The sequence below is a fragment of the Notothenia rossii genome, assembly GCF_949606895.1.
Source record: "Notothenia rossii genome assembly, chromosome: 11".
Lineage (NCBI taxonomy): Eukaryota > Metazoa > Chordata > Actinopteri > Perciformes > Nototheniidae > Notothenia > Notothenia rossii.
The window spans coordinates 56,979,449-57,002,668 of NC_136910.1; the positions used below are offsets into that span (position 1 = coordinate 56,979,449).

The window sequence follows — 23,220 nt, forward strand, 5'->3', positions numbered from 1 at the left end:
TGGAGTCGACTAGTTGGAATACTTTATTCTGCTTTAAGAGATATCTGTACATTAAAGATGAAGCGTCACTTATCTTCTTTTGTTTTGTTGAAGTTCATAGAAAGTATAACAGACGTTGCACTAAGTGAACATGAAAACAACCGGAGCTCGAAGCCTTTACTCGAAGCTGGAGAGGAAGCTCAACACAACTTGCTTGAGTTTAGCATCGGACGCGTCTGAGATTTGACCGTCAACCCTGCAATGAAGAAGAGTAGCGTTAGAAAATGCATACAGAATTATAATTATAATCAGAGGTGGGAAGAAGTGGAGTAAAAATACTTTGTTACTGTACTTAAGTACATGTTTCTGGTATCAGTACTTTACTCCACTACTTATTTTTCTGACGACTTTTTACTTTGACTTCTTACATTTGAACAGAAATACCTGAACTTTCTACTTCTTACATGTTGAACCCAAATACCTGTACTTTCTACTTCTTACATGTTGAACTCAAATACCTGTACTTTCTACTTCTTACATGTTGAACTCAAATACCTGTACTTTCTACTTCTCACATGTTGAACTCAAATACCTGTACTTTTTACTTCTTACATGTTGAACTCAAATACCTGTACTTTCTACTTCTCACATGTTGAACTCAAATACCTGTACTTTTTACTTCTTACATGTTGAACTCAAATACCTGTACTTTCTACTTCTTACATGTTGAACTCAAATACCTGTACTTTTTACTTCTTACATGTTGAACTCAAATACCTGTACTTTCCACTTCTCTCATTTCCCAAACAGGCTGGTTCCTTTAGTCTGAATGTGTGTTTGGTGGCGTGATCATTATTATTTAGAGTCATTGCGTGCCTATTGATTTGAACACGATCCGTGTATCCATCATTTCCTGGTCTTCTCTAAAGAAGAGGGACCAATGAAAACATTGTCATGTTGCCGTTGGTCACCATGGAAACATTCATGAGCTAACAATGACATTATTGTTCTATTAATATAAAGGGAGGTCAGGTACTCTTTAAAACAGCTGCTAGTTATGGGTACTTTTTACTGAAGTACATTTCAAAGCCTCTTTACTTTGACTTGAGTAAAGAAGTTTAGTCAGTACTTCTACTTTCACCAGAGTATTTTTAAACACGAGTATCTGTACTTCTACTTGAGTAAAGGATGTGTGTACTTTAACATCTCTGCTTCTAATGCATGTGTAAATGCTGTAGTGACTTACTTGATAGCGGACAGCAGGTCTTGGTGCTGGCTCAGGACGTGCTGCAGGAAGGCTTTCTCAAACCTGGTGATCTTGCTGGGCTCCATTTTGTCCAGGTATCCCCTCACTCCAGCGTAGATGACCGTTACCTGCTCTTCAATAGCCATAGGACCTGAAAGAGGACAGTCACAATGCATAAGACATCTGTAGCATGGATGCATATTTAAGGGGGGACATTTCTTAACTGAAATAGCAATATAAGAGTGAGGTTCAGTCTCTTTAGTCCTGCAATATCTAGTGTGATCCAGCAGAGGGCAGTGGCAGCGATGCAGAGGGTAAAAAAAGCTCTGATTTTCTAAAAGAATAAGTAAATTCAGATGTGTGCGTTATGTTTTGTATAGAGAGGCGAAGTCCCTCCCTTTCCCCCATGGGACCTTATTTCGGAAAAAGTATGTATTGAAGTCAATGGAGAGAAAGATTATCTCTCGATCCCGTTTGAATTGTGCCACGAATTACACATATGATGTTTAAATTTAATTTAAAAGATAATTTCCATGTCAAAATGTGTCGTAAAAATGTGAAGTAACACTTTTGTTTGTGTGAAACCGCTCAATGAACTACATCTCCCATCTCGCACCACACACCAAGACGGCAATCACGTTGGCACATTTCACTTCTTTCTTTCAGAACGAGCCGACAAGTATTGAAAGAGGTGAAAATCACTCCAAGTCTGGGCATGTTGAGAGCTGTACACACACACACAAGGGGAGTTAGTCGGTTCATTAGAGCCAGCATGCGGGACCGGGACTCTGGGATTTGTAGTCTTTCTAGTTGCGTATTTTTCATATTCTTATATTTCAACAGTTTTACGACAAACTGACTTTTTTGACATGGAAATTATTTTTTAAATTGACAAACATCATATGTGTAATTCGTGGCACAATTCAAACGGGATCCGATACGATACAATTTATTTCTCCGCTGACTTTAATTTGGATTTGCAATATGAATAGTTTATATAACAAAATATCTATACTTGGCGTCCGTGTATCGATACAATATCGCGATGCTGTATCGATTATTTCCCCCACCCATAGTGTTTACTGTTGAATAAATGCCAGCTTTATGTTCATTTAAACAGGTGTTTCATTGCTGCTCCTTGAAGAACCCTTGTTACTCACACATTGCATTGTATAATCTATGTACTCACAGTACTGGCCCTGCTTCAGCAGCTCAGTGAGACGCACTCCTCTGTTCAGCAGCTGCTGGGTGGTCGCGTCCAGGTCAGATCCGAACTGAGCGAAGGCAGCGACCTCACGGTACTGAGCCAGCTCCAGCTTCATGGTGCCGGCCACCTGGAGAGCAAGAGGGGTCAAAGGTCAGAATCAGAGACACGTGGTGGGATTACAGTTTTAATGTTGAGCATCAGTTTGCACGTATACTTTAAAGCAGAGTCTCTTGGCGTAAAGAAGTGGAGAATGATTTAAAAAGGGCTGTAAGAACATTTTATGTTTAAAGGGGACCTATCATGCAAAATGCACCTTTGTACGTCTTGTAGACATGAACATGTGTCCCCGGGGTTCCAGGGAACTCACCAAGTGTCAGAAAACACAACCCTCTCTATTTTGCTCCATACCCAAATCTCTTAAAAAGGGGCTGCAACGGATCTGATACAGACTGATCCAGATTTGAACACTTCTATGACGTCACAGAAGTGGCGCTACGTCTATTGGGCCAACTCCACCAATCAGGAGGAGACAGCCACGGACATTGTCGTTGGAAAGCGCTGGAAACGCTGTCGTACATATGCCAGGCCTGTAGATGGTGCTGTTCTCACAGAATCAGCCCATGATGCAAAGACAGTGTTAAATTGAGCGAAATGAGGAATGGATCAAATGCATGATCTGTTTGGTATTTTGAAAAATAAAAAGTATAAATAATAAATAAATATGGTCCTACACTATATTATTTAAATATAGCGTGATAGGTCCACTTTAAGAAAGTGTATAAAGAAAGCGTAACTAGACAGTATGAAGTTGACTCTTGATTGTGTGCTGGTTTTATGTTTCAGTATTTGTAAGCAACTGTGACTGAAAGAATATTGCTTTTATTTGACTTTTTAATGGTCATTTCATTTTTTGTTGTTGCTATTTTTTGTAAGAAGGGGAAGGTAAAATAAGATGTTCTTCTCCCTGCTCCTTTCCACCACGCGCTATAAAAGAAAACAACCAGTATAAGTGTACATGTTTTGTAAAGTGTTAAGTTTGTGTAAAGGTGAAGTCCCTCCCTTTCCTCCATGAGACCTTATTTCAGAAAAAGTATGTATTGAATTCAATGGAGAGAGAAAGATTATCTTTCGATCCCGTTTGAATTGTGCCACGAATTACACATATGATGTTTGTCAATTTAAAAGATAATTTTGCAAGTCAAAAAAATAAAAATGTGTCGTTAAACTGTGAAGTAACACTTTGTGTGAAACCGCTCAATGAACTACATCTCCCATCTCGCACCACACACCCAGACGGCCGTCACGTTGGCACATTTCACTTCTTTCTTTCAGAACGAGGCGGAAAGTATTAAAAGAGGTGAAAATCACTCCAAGTCTGGGCATGTTGAGAGCTGTACACACACACAAGGGGAGTTAGTCGGTTCATTAGAGCCAGCATGCGGGACCGGGACTCTGGGATTTGTAGTCTTTCTAGTTGCGTATTTTTCATAGTCTTATATTTCAACAGTGTTACGACAAACTGTGACTTTTTTGACATGGAAATTATTTTTTAAGATTGACAAACATCATATGTGTAATTCATGGCACAATTCAAACGGGATCGAGAGATAATCTTTCTCTCTCCATTGACTTCAATACATAATTTTTCAGAAATAAGGTCCCATGGGTCGGAAGTAGATGGGCGGGACTTCTCCACTCTATATGTTTTGTAAAGTGTTAATTTTGTGTAAAGTTTACATGTTTTGTTTTAAAATAACTGCCATGTGTGGAATAAATCAATAGGGCGGTCATCATACATTGCACGATTCTCAATACTACAAAACAATAAATCCCATGTACTTCAACTACATTTGCATACTTCTTTTCATGTTACAATTCTCTAATATCCATTTTATATTGATGTGAAGACATGTCATTGGGATTTATTCAAGCCTCTCAGCAAAAACTACATTTCACACGATAACAATTTAACACACCGTGATAACAAAACGTTTTGTACGAATGTCTTTTTTACTTTATAGCGCTTGAACGCACCATTATTCAACTCTTACCGGCTGCTAACGGCTAATGTTAGCTAGCTTTTCAGCCGATATTTTGTTCACAATGTAGCATCATGGAGGAAAATAGGTCCTGAGATGCATTCAATGTGAGTTCACTGCAACCAAAACACTTCTTTGGTATCTCTATGACGACAGGAAATGTGTCTCGAGCCCTCGCAGCAACTATGCTCCTTTAGAAAAACAAGAAGGGTCAAGTTTGGAGTATTCTGTCTGTAGGAGCCAAAATGCTACTTAGCCTGAGTTTGTATTATTATTATTTGTTTACGTCAGTTTTATTTGTATTTGTTGAGCACTTCCGGCAATCGTCACATGGGTGCGTGCGGTTGGTGTATTTAGTATAGAATTTGTTTCTGTTGACCGTTTTTGTCCCTCCAACTTATTGGGTGTGTTGATTTTGTTTATTAAATATCTTCAACCTGTCTTTCTTCAGTATGGACTTTCTCATTGAAAAGGCGTCGCAGCATAGAGCCTCTCGGGACTCAAACTTAACGGGAATTGAGCCGCCACACTGGCATCTATTTACTCGTGACATCTCTAGTAATACGATCTGTCAGGTGATCACAGTCTAATCTGCTTCATGGCTTTGGTCTGAGCAGCAGAATTCTGACTTTCTCAAAATCTAAAAATTCTGCCTTTTTCTCAAAATCTAAAAATTCTGCCTTTTTTCTCAAAAATCTCAGAATTATGACTTTCTCTCAAAATTATGACTTTTTCTCAAAATTCTGACTTCATCTCAAAATCTAAAAATCTTGACTTTCTTCAAAAAATCTCCAAATCCTGACTTTTTTCTCAAAATCTCACACTGGCAATGTTGGCATCTATATTGTACCAAATGTTTTGTGACATCTCTAGTGATGAAATGTGACAGCTGATCCCAGGTCAGTCTCACCTGCTTCATGGCTTTGGTCTGAGCAGCAGATCCGACTCGGGACACAGACAGACCGACGTTGATGGCCGGACGGATTCCTTTATAGAACAGCTCGGTCTCCAAGAAGATCTGAGAGACAGAAGCAGCTTTGATTACTCCGTGCAGGATTCATCTTGAGATCTCTGAGTCTCGTCTCCATTGCTTCAGACTTTCCCATCTCTATTATTATTATTATTATTATAATAGAGTCCCGCCCTCACCTGTCCGTCAGTGATGGAGATGACGTTGGTGGGAATGTAAGCAGACACGTCTCCGGCCTGGGTCTCGATGACGGGCAGCGCTGTGAGCGAGCCGCCGCCGAAGTTATCGTTCATCTTGGCGGCTCTCTCAAGAAGACGGGAATGAAGATAGAAGACATCTCCGGGGTAAGCTTCACGACCGGGGGGACGGCGCAGCAGCAGGGACATCTGACGGTAAGCAACAGCCTGCAGGTAAAGGGAAGGGGGAGGATTTAGTTTCTGTTAGGAAAATATCACTGGTCCCCGGCTTGAGCTTGAATCTCAGTATGTATCTGTGATCCTCTCCAGAATGGAAGGAGTCATCACATACAGAGCATCAACTAGTTCCTGAACAGTGTCCTTCACATGCTGATATCCAAGAGAGGGAGTTCCACAGTCACTAGATAGAGGGATACCGGTTCTTGTAGGTACTCATAAATCCTGTCATGAACAAAATACTGAGTTGTTTCTCAAGATGTTGGCTTTTTTCTGGCTTTCTCTCAAAATTATGACTTTTTTTCTCAACTTCATTTATTTTTTCCTCAAAATTCGGACTTTTTCTCAAAATCTCAAAATTCTGTATTTTTCTCAAAATTCTGTATTTTTTCTCTCAAAATCATCTATTTTTTCTAAAGATTCTGAATTCAGATTTTTTTCTCACAAAATTCTATCTTTTTCTAAAAATTCTGTCTTTTTTCAGAAAATCTCAAAATTATGATTTTTTTCTCAAAATTATGTATTTTTTCTCAAATTCTCAAAATTATGTATTTTTTCAGAAAATCTCAAAATTATGACTTTTTATCATAATCCTGACTTTCTCTCAAATTCTCAAAATTCTGTAGTTTCTCAAAATATCCAAATTCTGACTTTTTTCTCAAAATCTCAAACAGTGTCCTTCACATGCTGATATCCAAGAGAGAGAGTTACACAGTCCCAAGATGGAGGAATAGAAAGCAGTATTCAATGTTTACTTCAGATTAGCTCCACGTCAGAAATGATCATGCTTGTCATATGTCTCTCTCCATAGAGGCTGAATCATCATGTTAATCACATAGCTATCATATGCCTCAAACAGTCCTGATGCTCTTCTAGGTAATCACACATCCTGGCATGTTCTCAGCTACAGTTGGGATACCTTTGTTATCATGGTACTCTCATATTGGAAGAGGACATTCAGAATGAGTTGATTTCTAAAATGATTTTGTCTCTAATAATCGTGAAAATACGTTGTTATAACAATAACTTGTTTATCTCGTTCAGATCTATGTGGTCCTTTTTTTTTTTTGGTCGTTCTTTGCGAAACGCCGCTTTGTCAAATGTCCTACTTGGGTTGCTGTAGGTAGCTGTCCAATATGGCAGACCAACCCGCACTTGCGCAGTGAACATCGGGCAGCATGAATTTAAAACGCTTCTGTGTCAAAGTCTCCTGGGACTGTACCTGCTTGGACAGATCGTCGTAGATGATGAGGGCGTGTTTCCCGCTGTCTCTGAAGAATTCTCCCATGGAGCACCCGGAGTACGGGGCGAGGTACTGCAGCGGCGCGGCGTCAGAGGCGGTGGCAGACACCACGATGGTGTACTTCATGGCGTCGGCGTCCGTCAGCCTCTTCACCAGCTGAGCCACGGTGGACCTCTTCTGCCCGATGGCCACGTAGATGCAGTAAAGCTTCTTCTTCTCGTCCGTGCCCTCGTTGAAACGCTTCTGGTTGATGATCGTGTCCACGGCGATGGCGGTTTTACTGCGACACAAGGCAAGTTTATTTATACAGCACTTTTCAACACAAGGCAATTCAAAGTGCTTTACAAAAATGAAAGATATTAAGAGCATAAGCGGAATAACTTTGTTCAGCTCTGGGAGCCGTATCTGCACATTACGAGGGATGGGATGTGGACTGCCTTTGAAAGTATTTGTAGGCCTATGCTTTTAATACTGGTGCGGGTTGAGGGTGTGTGTATGTGTCTGTGATGTACATGTTTTTGGGTTGTTGTTCAAGAAGAAAATACCAATTAACATATTGTTGAAAAAAGCGTAAAACACATTAGAAAGCAAACATGAATAACAAAAAGTTACAGTGTGACGCTGCGTTCCCACAGGACGCCATGCGAATATTCGCTTCGCTCTAATCGCTCGAGTTCCACCGCGGTTGTCAGCTGTGTTTGCTCGCATCATTCAAACAAGACGTGCTGGCTAGGGGGCTACAGCTACAGCTTTGTCTAGTTTCTGAACAGATATGAGGAGCTGTGAGCTCTGAGGGCTAACGGCTAACGGCTGATGTTGGTTTTGTGGTTCTACGTCAGTGACGGCAGGCTGAGATCCTCACCGCTGATTGGCTACCGTGGGATGGCGTCATGGGAATTTGAGCAGTTGTCGCAGCCCCCTCCAATCGTGCCGCGACATTCGCATCAACCGCTTAATGCTCGCCGTCGGAGCGAATTTGCGTCTGTCCGCGTCTCTGCATTGACTTTACATGTAATCTCGCCGCCCCCACACATCGTATCGCGTCCGGTGTGAACGCAGCATTAGATGTGAATAGTTCAATTAAAAGCAGCGGCAAAAAGAAAAGTCTTCAGCCTGGATTTAAAAGTAGTCAGAGTTGCGGCGGACCTGCAGGTTTCTGGGAGTTTGTTCCAGAGATTTGTTCAAGACCCCTAACCTAGTCCTCTCACTCCTCTACCCCTAGTCTTCCCGTGAAATGATACTGTCTTAATTTCTCTATGTACCTTTCCTTTTCTTTTATGCTGCACCCAAATCTATCTATCTATCTATCGAGTTAACAAAAGAGAGTCCTCTTACCCGGTCTGCCTGTCTCCGATGATCAGCTCTCGCTGTCCTCGGCCGATGGGGACCAGACTGTCCACGGCTTTGATGCCCGTCTGCATGGGTTCCCTCACAGAGATACGAGGGATGATGCCCGGGGCCTTCAGACCAACACGCCTGCGGATAGTGGAGCCGAGGGGACCCTGAGGGGGAGAGAGAGGAACAAACCCATCAGAACGAGGCGTAACGGCTTATTAATACTGTATATTGTAAAATACAGGTGCAATGTAGTTCCATCTAATCCAAACATTAATATATCCATAAGTAGCAATGAGCTTGACTCCAACTAAAATACGTCTCTGGAAAGTTTGGTTGACTCTTTACTTAAACAGAAGGTATCAGAACAAACACATATTTTCAAAGGTCAAAAAAACAATATTGCTCCGTGATTCTTTTCTCCTTCTGTCGGCTATGACGCCGGTTTAAATAAATGATATAATAATACTAATAACAAAAGGATTACAATGTTCAAATATATCTATATACACATATAATATATCAAATTATAAATTTGAACATATGGCTCCTACAGTGATGATTATATACTTCTTTTTTTTATTCTCAAATGAAGCAACTGTCACAAATAGCATCATAGCAAACGATGCAAAAAGTGGTGCTATCTTAAAGAAACTATGCATTACATGAATGCACCTATCTATCCATCCATCTCTATCCATCCATCTATCTATCCATCTATCTATCTATCCATCCATCTATCTATCCATCCATCTCTATCCATCCATCTCTATCCATCCATCTATCTATCCATCTATCTATCTATCCATCCATCTATCTATCTATCCATCCATCTATCCATCTATCCATCTATCTATCTATCTATCTATATCCATCCATCTATCTATCCATCTATCTATCCATCCATCTCTATCCATCCATCTATCTATCCATCTATCTATCTATCCATCCATCTATCCATCTATCCATCTATCTATCTATCCATCCATCTATCTATCTATCCATCCATCTATCCATCTATCCATCTATCTATCTATCTATCCATCTATCCATCCATCTATCTATCTATCTATCCATCCATCTATCCATCCATCTATCTATCTATCTATCCATCCATCTATCTATCCATCTATCAATCTATCCATCTATCCATCCATCTCTCTATCTATCCATCTATCTATCCATCTCTCTATCTATCCATCTATCTCTCCATCTATCTATCTCTCCATCTCTCTATCTATCCATCTCTCTATCTATCCATCTCTCTATCTATCCATCTCTCTCTCTCTCTCTCTCTATCCATCTCTCTCTCTATCCATCTCTCTCTCTCTATCCATCTCTCTCTCTATCCATCTCTCTCTCTCTATCCATCTCTCTCTCTATCTATCTATCCATCTCTCTCTATCTATCCATCTCTCTCTCTCTCTATCCATCTCTCTCTCTATATCTATCTATCCATCTCTCTCTATCTATCCATCTCTCTCTATCCATCTCTCTCTCTCTATCCATCTCTCTCTCTATCTATCTATCTACCTATCCATCCATCCATCCATCCATCTCTCTATCTATCTCTCTCTCTCTCTCTCTCTATCCATCCATCCATCTATCTATCCATCTCTCTCCATCTCTCTCTCTATCCATCTCTCTCTATCTATCTATCCATCTCTCTATCTATCTATCCGTCTATCCGTCTATCTATCTATCCATCTCTCTCTCTCTCTCTATCCATCCATCTCTCTATCTATCTATCCGTCTATCTATCTATCCATGTCTCTCTATCCATCTATCTATCCATCTCTCTCTATCTATCCATCTATCCATCCATCCATCCATCTCTCGCTATCTATCCATCCATCCATCCATCCATCTCTCTCTCTCTCTCTATCTATCATTATTGTTGTTTACCTTTCCATCAATAGCGTTTCCCAGAGCATCGACAACGCGCCCCAGCAGCTCCGCGCCCACGGGAACGTCTACAATGGCTCCGGTTCTCTTCACGATGTCGCCCTCTTTGATCAGCTTGTCGTTACCGAACACCACAACTCCAACGTTGTCAGCCTCCAAATTCAGAGACATGCCCTGGAGGAGAAGAAACAAGAAGAGCTCCAGATCAGATGCACGCTGAAGGCTCTCTGAGCGGGGTGTCTCTCACTGAGCCTGCTGTTAGCTGTTGATGTGACACATGGAGCTGCTGTGATGCAAGTCAACTCTCAGACTTGATCTGACCATTCAAGTATCATCGTGTCGTACCTTCAGACCAGAAGAGAACTCCACCATCTCCTCCGCCTGCACGTTCCTGAGACCGTAGACTCGGGCGATACCGTCTCCGATGGACAGAACTCGACCGGTCTCCTCCAGGTCGACGCTGTTTTCGCTTCCCAGGATCTTCTCCTCCAAGATGGACGACACCTCGGCGGTGCCTGTGGGAAAAGTGCAGTCGTTAACAACTTTGGAAACACTATAAGGTACTACCTAACTAGCACAGGTGGGAAGCAGTGGAGTACAAATACTTTGTTACTGTACTTAAGTACATGTTTCTGCTATCAGTACTTTACTCCACTTTCTACTTCTCACATGTTGAACACAAATACCTGTACTTTCTACTTCTTACATGTTGAACCCAAATACCTGTACTTTCTACTTCTCACATGTTGAACACAAATACCTGTACTTTCTACTTCTCACATGTTGAACACAAATACCTGTACTTTCTACTTCTTACATGTTGAACACAAATACCTGTACTTTCTACTTCTTACATGTTGAACCCAAATACCTGTACTTTCTACTTCTCACATGTTGAACTCAAATACCTGTACTTTCTACTTCTCACATGTTGAACACAAATACCTGTACTTTCTACTTCTTACATGTTGAACACAAATACCTGTACTTTCTACTTCTTACATGTTGAACACAAATACCTGTACTTTCTACTTCTTACATGTTGAACACAAATACCTGTACTTTCTACTTCTTACATGTTGAACCCAAATACCTGTACTTTCTACGTCTTACATGTTGAACACAAATACCTGTACTTTCTACTTCTCACATGTTGAACTCAAATACCTGTACTTTCTACTTCTTACATGTGGAACCCAAATACCTGTACTTTCTGGCCGATTATCGGGGCCGATATTCCACATTTGACCGATTATCGGCATCTTTAAAAAAAATCAAATTGCCGATAAAACTTTGGCTCTGATGCGGCCGTTTCTCTGGCTGCAGTCACCACTCTGTGTACACGAGCAATGTCCCGCCCACAGCGCTATCTGATAGGCTATTACTGAAGTGTCAATCAACACTGAAGATTTTCCGGGCGGGAGCCAGCCAGAGAGGCGGGACCTTCTCAGACACAGACTGAAGCAAGCAGCAGCGCTGAGTGGCAGAGCCTCGCAGTTTTTCAGGTTGATATGTGAAGCTCATTAGCTAGCCAACATGTATCTAGCAAATGTTTAACAAAATATTAGAAGTGAGGCTACTAGACTAACGTTAGCTCTACTGTAATAGCCTCACTTTTTATATTTTGCAAAAGATTAGCTAGCAATAGTGTTTTGCAGTTGCTAGCAGCTTATTGGGATTTGACGCTAGATAGACAGGCAATGTTTTGATATAATAAATTAAGCATTATTGTTAGTTGAGCATGTCAGCCTGCAGCCCCACTTTTAACTCTCTGTCTCTCTAACTCATTGCAGATCTATGGCTGCACTAAAGAAAAGGGCACAGAGAGGAAACCAGTTGTAAGATGTTTAAAAGTTAATTAAACATAATATATGCTTAAATGCATTTCAAAGAAGTTCTGTTGGAGTTTCTGTTATTCTACATTTAGACACTAAGATTTTCTGATTTTACTGCAAATGTATATCGGTTCCAAATATCGGTTATCGGTCTTTTTGATTACTAATAATCGGTATCGGCCTTGAAAAAGCCATATCGGTCGATCCCTACCATGTATCCATCATTTCCTGGTCTTCTCTAAAGAAGAGGGACCAATGAAAACGTTGTCATGTTGCCGTTGTTCACCATGGAAACATTCATTAGCTAACAATGACATTATTGTTCTATTAATATAAAGGGAGGTCAGGTACTCTTTAAAACAGCTGCTAGTTATGGGTACTTTTTACTGAAGTACATTTCAAAGCCTCTTTACTTTGACTTGAGTAAAGAAGTTTAGTGAGTACTTCTACTTTCACCAGAGTATTTTTAAACACGAGTATCTGTACTTCTACTTGAGGAAAGGATGTGTGTACTTTTGCCATCTCTGGTAATTAGCTATTCAATTAAAAAGGTACAATATATGATTACCATATGGCAATATCTCAAGCACATGGCAACTCACACCAGAATAATCTAGAGATGATTTGCACTACAGGTAAGAGGAACAATGTGTATATCTTAGTTTTGGGGGGATCTCCCACTTTAAGCAGTAGCTATTGCATGTTTATGAAACACTGACCGGTTTTCACCATCCATGGGCGGGTGGTGTGCAGATGGTTGACTCCAACACACGCTGCAGCCACATTCTTGGATACCTTTAAGACAATGGAAACAAGGACAGAAATACATATTATACAAGCGTTACATTTGGAGAAGCCTGTGACCTAAGAATTTCATCGGCATAGCTACACTGTAGCTATGTTCGTATGACTAAATAAAAAACCTTTTCAGAAATATTCTGTAATGCAGAATTTCAAACCAGGAAATAAACAATATCCAAAATATGCGACACCATCTACTTTCATCTCACGATATTGATATAATAACCATGAGTCTCCTAGTCCTAATTCCTGCTTTTACAAGGATTTTTAACAATTTTGAAGATCAGAACATCATTAAATGAGATCACCAGGTATTTCTTTGTTTTAGAATAAAAAAACATATACTTGGCCCTTGCTTAAAAACCGCAGAGAGAGTTGATAAAAGTAATTTTTATTGTTGATATTTCATTGTAAATTGCCATTAACAGGTTAAACCTATGAGCAAATGTCTCTTTCTACAACTTTTTCCAACTTATAAATATATTTTAGGAAGGGCTACAGGTCAAACAGTTTTCAGGGTCAGAAGAAAGTCCTGCACACTAAGTATATATATTAACTATAACAGTATAATAACACCTTAAAGCCACCCTAATAAAACACACAACTGTGCAAAATGTAGCCTGGCAAGTGCATTTTCAATAAGTTGGCATGAAAGCTAACCTGACCTCCAAACTATATGCGTCATTCCTGCACTTCAGCTTAGTTATATCCATTTAAACTGCATTAACGCCTAGATTAAAGGTTAATTGCATGGTTGAATTACTCTTATTAATATAATGCATTATCTTCCTGACAGCTGCTACTTCGTTACTCTTCACCACTGAGCGTAAATAAGCAGAAAAGTAACATATAAGGCTTAATGTCACCCTAAATAAATACACAACTGTGCGAAATGTAGCCTGTCAAATGCATTTTCAATGAAAGTTAGCATGAAAGCTAAACAAGCTAAAGTGGTACAAACCTGACCTCCAAAATACATGAGTCATTCCTGCAATTTAACTTAATCATATCTATTCAAAATGCATTAAAACGTTGTTGTAAAGATTGCTATTGTCTAAATAGTGTTACTAACACACAGTATTGTGTTTCTCATAGACCGTTAGCGGTGTTTAGCTCAGTGAAGGGCCCAGTGTCCTCCAGACCGCCATGACTTTTTACTTTTATCAGTCAATTCGGTATTTTTGTAATGAATTAAACACAGATTTTGATATAATAAGAAGTAAGAGATGCTTACAAAGCCAGCCCTTCTTGGCAGGGCGCGGGCCAGAGCCGCTGCGACGCGAACAGTCAGCATGTTGTCCTGAAGTCTGAGCCCCCGGAGAGAGAAGGATGTCGGAGAGGAGCTGCAGACTGGATAAAGGTCACAGTGAACCGGAAGTACTTCAAATTAAAGTCCTCGTCTTTTTCTTTCTTTTTTTATATACCTTTTTGTGAACATTCAGACATAACGGTTTTATTTGTTTCGTTTTTTTTATTTTGTATTCATCTATTCAATGTCATACATGAACATCATATATTTTAGCTGCATGTGTGATCATTATCCACTATCCATCTATCTACCTATCTATCTATCTATCTATCTATCTATCTATCTATCTATCTATCTATCTATCTATCTATCTATCTATCTATCTACCTATCTATCTATCTATCTATCGAAAGTAGAAGTACTCAGATCTTGTACTTGAGTAAAAGTAGAAGTATTCAGGTCTTGTACTTGAGTAAAAGTAGAAATACTCTGATCTTGTACTTGATTAAAAGTAGAAGTACTCAGATCTTGTACCTGAGTAAAAGTACTCAGATCTTGTACTTGAGTAAAAATAGAAGTATTCAGATCTTGTACTTGAGTAAAAGTAGTAAGTACTCAGATCTTGTGCTTGAGTACAAGTAGAAGTATTCAGATCGTGTACTTGAGTAAAAGTAGAAGTACTCAGATCTTGTAGGCCTACTTGAGTAAAAGTAGAAGTATTCAGATCTTGTACTTGAGTAAAAGTAGTAAGTACTCAGATCTTGTGCTTGAGTACAAGTAGAAGTATTCAGATCTTGTACTTGAGTAAAAGTAGAAGTACTCATATCTTGTACTTGAGTAAAAGTAGAAGTACCAGAGTGTAGGAATACTCTGTTACAATAAAAGCATTCAAAATGTTCCTCAAGTGAAAGTATAAAAGTATTTTCATCAAAATATAGTGAAAGTAGCGACAGTAAAAGTAGTCATTGTGCAGATTGGTCCATTTCAGAATAATATATATGATATGTTTTATAATGATTGATCATGAAAGTGTTCTCAAAGCTGGTAAAGGTGCAGCTAGTTTGAATGACTTTGTATACTGCAGGGTAGCTTGTGGATTTACTCCAGGTGGAACTAAAGTCTGATTTAACACTTGATTATATTTCACATCATTCATCCACATCTGTAAAGTAACTAAAGGTATTAAATACATGTAGTGGAGTAAAAGTACACCATTTACCTCTGAATTGTAGTGGAGTAGAAGTGCAAAGTAGCAAAGCATCAAATGGAAATACTCAAGTAAAGTATGTTGCAATGGAGGGGGCGCTTTGGATAGATTTACATTGCCATAAGTACACAGTAGCTAGTGTACAGTGTTCTTATTATACATTCATGAAGTCACAGTGTACACAATATGACAGAAAAGCATCTTGACTCTTGAGAAAATGAAAGTCTGCAGTCGCAACACTCGACCCGTAGGGGCGCTGTACTCTGAGTCAGGCCCGGAAGTGGCGCATGTATCTTTGTGAAGACGAACGGGAACGGCCGATGGAGACATTTTAAAATAAACACACAGCTAACGGCTAACTGCTAACAGGGCTCGCGAAGGGGCGAGCGCACTGCGCCAAAACACATTATAATCGTCCCAAGTTCTTACCAGTTATATTATATTCAGCAGTGCATTGTTTAATACATCGTAAATCAACGAGACTACAAAACACCGAAGATGTTGAAAAGTCTGACACTGGGAACAGAAGATTTTAACTAAACCGCGGTGAGTTGTAAGCTAAATGCTAACTGTTTGACTGAGATAACGTTAGCCGTTTTATCCTGCTTTCTTCGCCCCTTGGCGGCTGAGATACGGCTTCCATTTATAGGATCTTCAGCTGCTGCCCTGTACCCTGCACCTTTCCACATGACTCTCCTTCTGGCCAAGTTCATAGAGTTTAAGGTTATGATCGAGGTTAGCTGATCCCTACGCAGCTAAAAGTAGTGTTAGCTTCAGCTAGCTCTCGATACAACCAGTGGTGTAAAGTGACAGAGGGGATTTACTTAAGCACTGTACTTGAGGTACAATACTGAAGGACTTGTACTGTAATCAGTGCATACTATTGTCTTATTTGTATATGCTCCATTGCTAAATGATCGCTTATTTTCATTGTGTGTGCTGTTCCTTAAGTTGTAGCATAAATCCTTAGTGGTGCGTTGTGAAAACTTAATACAAATATGTTTGATCTGAAAAGCTTCCTCATGCTGCTACTGCACAGAGGTTCATTTCTATATAGTGGTGTAAAGTAACTAAGTAGATTTACTCACATACTGCACTTAAGTACATTTTTGAGGTACTTTCCATGTTATGCTACTGTGTACTTCTACTCCACTACAGTTCAGAGGTAAATAGTGTACTTCTATTCCACTGCATGTATTTAACACATTTAGTTACTTCACCGATGTGGATGAATGATGTGAAATCTAATCAAGTGTTAAATCAGACTTTAGTTCCACCTGGAGTAAATCCACCAGCTACCCTGCAGTATACAAAGTCATTCAAACTAGCTGCACCTTTACCAGCTTTGAGAACACTTTCATTATCAATCATTATAAAACATATCATATCTATTATTCTGAAATGGACCAATCTGCAAAATGACTACTTTTACTGTCGCTACTTTCACTATATTTTGATGAGAATACTTTTCTACTTTCACTTGAGGAACATTTTGAATGCAGGACTTTTACTGTAACAGAGTATTCCTACACTCTGGTACTTCTACTTTTACTCAAGAACAAGATCTGAGTGCTTCTACTTTTACTCAGGTACAAGACCTGAGTACTTCTACTTTTACTCAGGTACAAGATCTGAGTACTTCTACTTTGACTCAAGTACCAGATCTGAGTACTTCTACTTCTACTCAAACACACGATCTGAGTACTTTTACTCAAGTACAAGATCTGAGTACTTTTACTGAAGTACAAGATCTGAGTACTTCTACTTTTACTCAAGCACTAGATCTGAGTACTTCTCAGATCTATTAGTGTTCTAGTAGTTTGATTCAATCGATAATACATTTCTCCTCCTCCTCAGTGAAAGCACTCTGTGGCTGTTTGACAAGTAAAAGTAGAACAAGCCAAAAACCACTTTATATGCAGGTTTGTACTCGAGCTGAAAAACGGCTTGAATACCACATTTAGGGGGAGATCATGTTTCAAAGGAACAATTCACATTGTAATAATGTTTGTGAGTTTCTACTAAATAGAATAATGCCTTTACATGTTGCCTGAGCATTCAGACATCCAGACTCCTTCACAGTGAATTTGAATGAATGATTTGTTTCTCCTCCAGCAGGTGAGCTCCTGTCCAGGCACATTGGTCCATGCTCGCTGGACCTCTGGGCTTTGGGCTCAACTAGCATGAAGATGGCTGACTCGGACAAGGCAGAGGATTTTGTGGATGCTGAGTCCCCCACAGAGTGCCTTGATGAAGCACAATCAACCACAGGCTCTGCCCAGGATGAGCATCTGAAGACAGAGACCACCACCAGTACCAGCTCCCCCCCCAGGGAAAAGGAGGCAGACAGCCCCTTGAATACAGAGGGTGAGCTGAGCCTCCTCTCCATGCCGTGCCTGATGAAGGAGCTCCGCAGAGACTCCCCCGAGTCCCAGCACGCCTCCACAGGAAGCGACAAGCCCGCGTCCCTTCATATCGATGAGAGCGACTCCTCAAACCCCTGCATGATGTCCCCCTCCTCCAGCGGACACCTTGCTGACTCAGACACACTCTCCTCGGGGGAAGAAGGGGCCACTCCTTCCACAGGAAAAGACGAAGAAGGAAACATGGATACGACCAACGACGGGCAGGCGACAGGAAAGCAATCATCATCCTCAGCGACGGGAGGGAGGAAGGCCCGGCGGTTACGTTCGGAGAGCGAGATGCCGCAGAATGCACTGGCTGCAAAGAAGAACCGCTGCCAGCCCACCGTAGTAGCTGCGGGGGGGCCGGAAAAACAAACCAATGGCAAGCTGGCCAAAGTGAAAGGTCACCGGAGCCAGAAGCACAAGGAGAGGATACGTTTGCTGAGGCAGAAACGTGAGGCGGCGGCTCGGAAGAAGTACAACCTGCTGCAGGACAGCAGTACGAGTGACAGCGAGCTCACGTGCGACTCCAGCACCAGCTCCTCCGAGGACGACGACGACGACACTTCAGGGGGCAGCAAGACAATCAAGACAGACCTTACAGGTAACATCCACTGTACACAACACATGCTCATAGCACAGAGCCACTGAGGGAGTACAGGGTAGCTGTAGCAGCCTAGATATACACATGGCTTCAGATAGTAACAGTAAAACATATTGTACAACTTACACATCAGAGTCAAACTCAGCTGACTGCATTATTTCAAGTTTCCAGGCGACCCGAACCATTTCCCACTTCCAACATATAGTAAGAAGATGTGATGGGGCCGTTCAAAGCCTTTGTAGAATCAGAACAGAACAGGAACTGCTTTGTTTGTGTTGTTTATCAATCACTTTCTTTTCTTTTTTGTTCTTTTTTCAATCATCATCACGCCCTCATTCACCGTGTCTTTAAATACTAAGACCGAGTCACTTGTCGTTATATAACACATGTCGTGTCGGAAGAACTGTGTCTCATCGTTTGCATGCTGTGAAGTCTAGAGGACATTCTTCCACTCATAAACGGAGTTAATCTAACCTATATTGCGAGCTTTGCAATTCAACAAGTGAGCCATTTATATCCTCAGCCTTTGCTGTAAATAGACAATGAACGTGGTACGATCACACCGTCAGTCTGAGTCTCTGCGGTTACTGTTGGGCATTGGTAGAAACACTGTCTCATATCTGCCGGTTTAGAGATTCAAATATATTCAATATCCCGTTTTATAATGATGGTTAAAAGTCCATTTAGTGTTTTCCATCAGCTGAACTCTCTCACACACGTCTGCACAGGAAGCTGCTTAGACTTGCTAACAGGTGGTTCTCCGCCTCACTTTAATGGGCTCTGTCTGCAGCACCTGTTTAGTACCAACACACACCGACAGTGTTGTCTGCACACCGGCCCCGTGTTGGTTCCCTTAGTTCGTCTTGATTTTCCTGATGATTGTAGAAATCTCTTGGGTGAGTTGAGTTTTCCATAAGTAGCTTTTAGCCTGGGGGGTATTTACAGACCTGCTGCTGACTTCTGGTACTTTATGCTAATCCTTTCACTGTGGTTGCATTTCCTAGAATACAAGTGGTTGGGTTGGTTCTTCTTGTAGACAGTTTTTCCAAAGCTTTTGTTTGATAAGTTAAGAGGTTAGAGTCTAATGCTTTCGTCCAGGAGAACTACAGAGGTGCATACACGGTGCCTATCGATGATATTAACCCCAACGCATATTTTAGTAAGAGGTTTTTAGAAGACAATATCTTTGGTTTCCTTGGTTTGTAATTAATTGAAGTGAGTGTTTTTACCTCAAAGTCCAAACTAGGGCTGTGCAATTAATCCTATTTTAATCTCGATTTTGGCCTGCAACGATTACGAAACAACGTAATCAAAAATAAAACGATTATTATTTCTTTTTTTTATTGGTTTTTCAGTTGAATTATACTTAAAGTTCAGGGTAATCAACAGGTTTTTTTTCAATAAATGGATGTTTTCAAAGTAAATGGATAATCGTTTTTAATAATTGTGATATCACTTATTCACCAAAATAATCTAGATTATGATTTTTGCCGTAATCGAGCAGCCCTACTCCAAACCACAGTCTCCGAAACATCAGTTATCTCCCCCTCAGGGGTCCGTTTCTACATGAAATGTTTTCAACCATTTTTTTACATCTCGCACACAAATTTGAGTGCTTCAACTGCATGATGTAGTCCATCAGCATGTCGAGTCGATCTGCACGTAACCACAACAAAAACAAACTGTCATTTTCTCTCTTTTTTTTTAAAATACAAAAGTCCACATCCGAAGCATGAAAGTGCCACTGTATTTTCTTATGGCTTGGCCTCAATGTCTTTAAAGCTGGCTTCAGACGTGCGTCGGAGAGATCCAGAGTGGGCGCCCAGATTCATGGGCTGCTGGACACCAGTTCGTGGGACAGGAACGGCATCGGCAGCGTTCTGGAGGAAGCCATGACGCGCTTTGCCGTGATGCAGCGGCAGACCGAGGAGCGCTTCAGAGTGTGGATGGAAAAGCTCTCGCACCTCGACTCGGACAACGACTCGTCCAAACGCTCCAGCGACGCCGTGGAGGGCCAGCAGCAGCGCCCGTCCCCCCCCAGCTCCTTTTTGCCATCGTCAGAGTCTTCAGAGACTATGGCCGCCTACATGTTGGCGCGAGAGAACAACAGCCTCACCTCCACCCCCATAAACAACAACAACAACATCCTACCTGACGCGGTCACTCAGAACGGAAACCTAGCTGTTCCAGACCCCGGGATCTTGAATGTCTAAGATCTCTACACCACTCCTCGCTGTTTCACACTTTGATATTAGAGCTAGTTAATGCAGAAAGCATGGGCAATGGGTATTAATAGGTCAATGATGCGACACGGAGACACCATCGTCAGCAGCCGGACCCCCAGCCGGTCATTTGAACTGTGTGCAGTCCTGAAGACTCGCTGGCACTGAATCACTGTGAGGTCTGACATTTATGAAAAAGAATTCAACTCACCTGTTTGATATCTGCAGCGTCCGTGACATATCTCAATAGACTGTTTAGTCAGGGCTCTTATTCTACTGCTTATTGTATCTTTCTTTGTTGTGTACCAGCTGTACACACACACACACACACACACACACACACACACACACACACACACACACACACACACACACACACACACACACAGAGGTCTGGTGATGTCATTCATACAGCACCTGTGCAGACATTAGTGCTAGGTGGGGTGCTGCGGCTCATAGCATGTGCCTTGTCATTCTGATCTCACGCTGAACGATAGCTTCAGCATCACAGCACTGTTTCTTTAGAGGTGAACTCCAACACTACATCAACCTGATGTTTGCACTGGTTCAGGACTTTCCACACATCTTATCTCAAGCTTTTATTTTGTTGGTGGTATAGCTTTACTAACATCAAAACGTTTTAAAATCACAATATAGATTTGCCTATATACATAAAACACACAAATCGAAATAAGACGTAATTAGATTAGCCGTGTTTACATTTTGTAATGTTTGCCTTTCTGTTACATTTGCTGCTATCGCTGCCTCTGCGCAGTAACAAGAAACTCGTGGGGGGTCGTGACTCCCAATGTTTATTTTGAGTAGCCTATGTATAGATTATGGACATCAGATGAGGTTCCTATGTTGCCGCTATTAGCTGCAAGGTGCATCTAGACGTTTACTATTTGCCAAGTTATTTGATTCTTCTGGTCTGCCAGCCCGCCTGCGTCTCCTCGAGGTGCCGCGTGTCCCTCAGCTTGCCTTTTTCAAACCGGCATCAAACTAACAGATACATAGCAGTGATACAGCTGCAGTGAATGGTGCATGGCAATGTTTACCCATGTCCTAAAGTGACTGATCAAGTGGCCTTTGGTTCAGATCCTGTGGTCTTTGAGGCTCTCCTCCTCACTCTGCTTCTACACTGCTGCTAACACTCGCCATCTCTGACATGGATGAAGGAGTCGTTGGCGTAATCATATTTATAGTTAGGGTGTTACAAAAAAAGTTACATTTTCTGTATGTGTATATGTAGCCCGATGATGACGGAGCCACAGGTTTCCCCCCTGTTAGCATGTGGTTTTATTAGTATATAGAATGTGCAAGGCCAAGTTAGTTTCATCAGCATGTGTGTTAACGCTGATCCACGGTGACTGACAGCTTTAGTTGTTTTTCTCTTGGCCTTGTGGTTTTGTTTCAGATTGTGTGAATATTGGTGTTTTGTTTTAGTTCACGGTGCATTGTTACTTACATTCTGGGTTTCAAATGAATCCAACAGCTGCTGTCCTGCAACTGGAACGACCTTTAAATCAACACGAGTGCATACGATCACAAAGCAGTGTGTGCGTTAGAAACACAAAGGACAGTCCATTGTTTACCAAAGAGGCTCTCCTGGTTTACATCCGTCCTTTTTCTATCTTTACTACACAGCCTTCGGTACCTGCTACCTGCGGCTGCTACCTGTTACCCGCTACCTGTTACCCGCTACCCGCTACCCGTTACCCGCTACCTGTTACCCGCTACCTGTTACCCGCTACCCGCTACCCGTTACCCGCTACCTGTTACCCGCTACCTGTTACCCGCTACCTGTTACCCGCTACCTGTTACCCGCTACCCGCTACCTGTTACCCGCTACCTGTTACCCGCTACCTGTTACCCGCTACCTGTTACCTGTTACCCGCTACCTGTTACCCGCTACCTGTTACCCGCTACCCGCTACCTGCTACCTGTTACCCGCTACCTGTTACCCGCTACCTGCTACCTGCTACCTGCTACCTGTTACCCGCTACCCGTTACCCGCTACCTGTTACCCGCTACCTGCTACCTGTTACCCGCTACCCGTTACCCGCTACCCGTTACCCGCTACCTGTTACCCGCTACCCGCTACCTGCTACCTGCTACCCGCCTACTTCAGCCCAATCATCTGTTCATAGGCCCGCATTGTTCTGTCACAGTACATGCTGTGCAGACCACACTCACACACACACACACACTTTCTCCCCCCTCTCTCTCGCTCTCTCTCTCTCCTCCTCTCTCTCTCTCTCTCTCTCTCTCTCACACACACACTTTCTCTCTCTCTCTCACACACACACACTTTCTCTCTCACACACACACTTTCTCCCTCACTCTCTCTCACTTTCTCCCCTCTCTCTCTCTCTCACACACACACACACACTTTCTCCCCCCCCTCTCTCTCTCACACACACACTTTTCTCTCTCTCTCACACAAACACACACTTTCTCTCTCTCTCTCTCTCTCTCTCTCACACACACACTTTTCTCTCTCTCTCTCACACACACAAACTTTATCCCTTCACTCTCTCACTTTCTCCCCTCTCTCACA

At 41.6% G+C, this 23,220-nt stretch overlaps 2 protein-coding genes across 5 annotated transcripts in view; one reads left to right on the plus strand and one right to left on the minus strand.

Moving 5' to 3' along the window:
• On the minus strand, positions 1-20,715 carry atp5fa1 (ATP synthase F1 subunit alpha). The gene is made up of 12 exons (XM_079657816.1): positions 20,590-20,715; positions 14,208-14,323; positions 12,892-12,967; positions 10,683-10,852; positions 10,338-10,511; positions 8,433-8,599; positions 7,077-7,377; positions 5,621-5,845; positions 5,382-5,489; positions 2,415-2,559; positions 1,226-1,376; positions 1-235 (listed from the first exon to the last, which is right to left on the minus strand). Exons 2-12 carry the CDS (start codon positions 14,265-14,267, stop codon positions 157-159), a joined length of 1,656 nt encoding a protein of 551 aa, XP_079513942.1. The 5' UTR covers positions 14,268-14,323; positions 20,590-20,715; the 3' UTR covers positions 1-156.
• Positions 15,511-23,220, plus strand: part of ark2n (arkadia (rnf111) N-terminal like PKA signaling regulator 2n) — a gene marked incomplete at its 3' end in the record, with an annotated part of 14,107 nt that continues 6,397 nt past the window's right edge. Inside the window, exons 1-3 of one of the 4 annotated variants that reach the window (XM_079657819.1) lie at positions 15,511-15,975; positions 17,545-18,438; positions 20,221-20,651. In XM_079657819.1, coding sequence (XP_079513945.1) covers positions 17,613-18,438; positions 20,221-20,651 — 1,257 coding nt within the window. In that variant the 5' untranslated portion in view covers positions 15,511-15,975; positions 17,545-17,612. Of the gene's footprint in view, positions 15,976-17,544; positions 18,439-20,220; positions 20,652-23,220 lie in introns of those variants that run through there. The other 3 variants (XM_079657818.1, XM_079657817.1, XM_079657820.1) reach the window with 3 other exon arrangements.

Bases quoted from the DNA above. Each gene is read 5' to 3' on its own strand.
- atp5fa1 (XM_079657816.1), bottom strand. From the start codon at position 14,267: ATGCTGACTGTTCGCGTCGCAGCGGCTCTGGCCCGCGCCCTGCCAAGA. The intron at 10,512-10,682 runs GTACGACACGAT...CTTCTCCTCCAG, and splicing joins AGTTCTCTTCTGGTCTGAAG to GGCATGTCTCTGAATTTGGA. The intron at 2,560-5,381 runs GTGAGACTGACC...CTTGCTCTCCAG, and splicing joins AGACCAAAGCCATGAAGCAG to GTGGCCGGCACCATGAAGCT.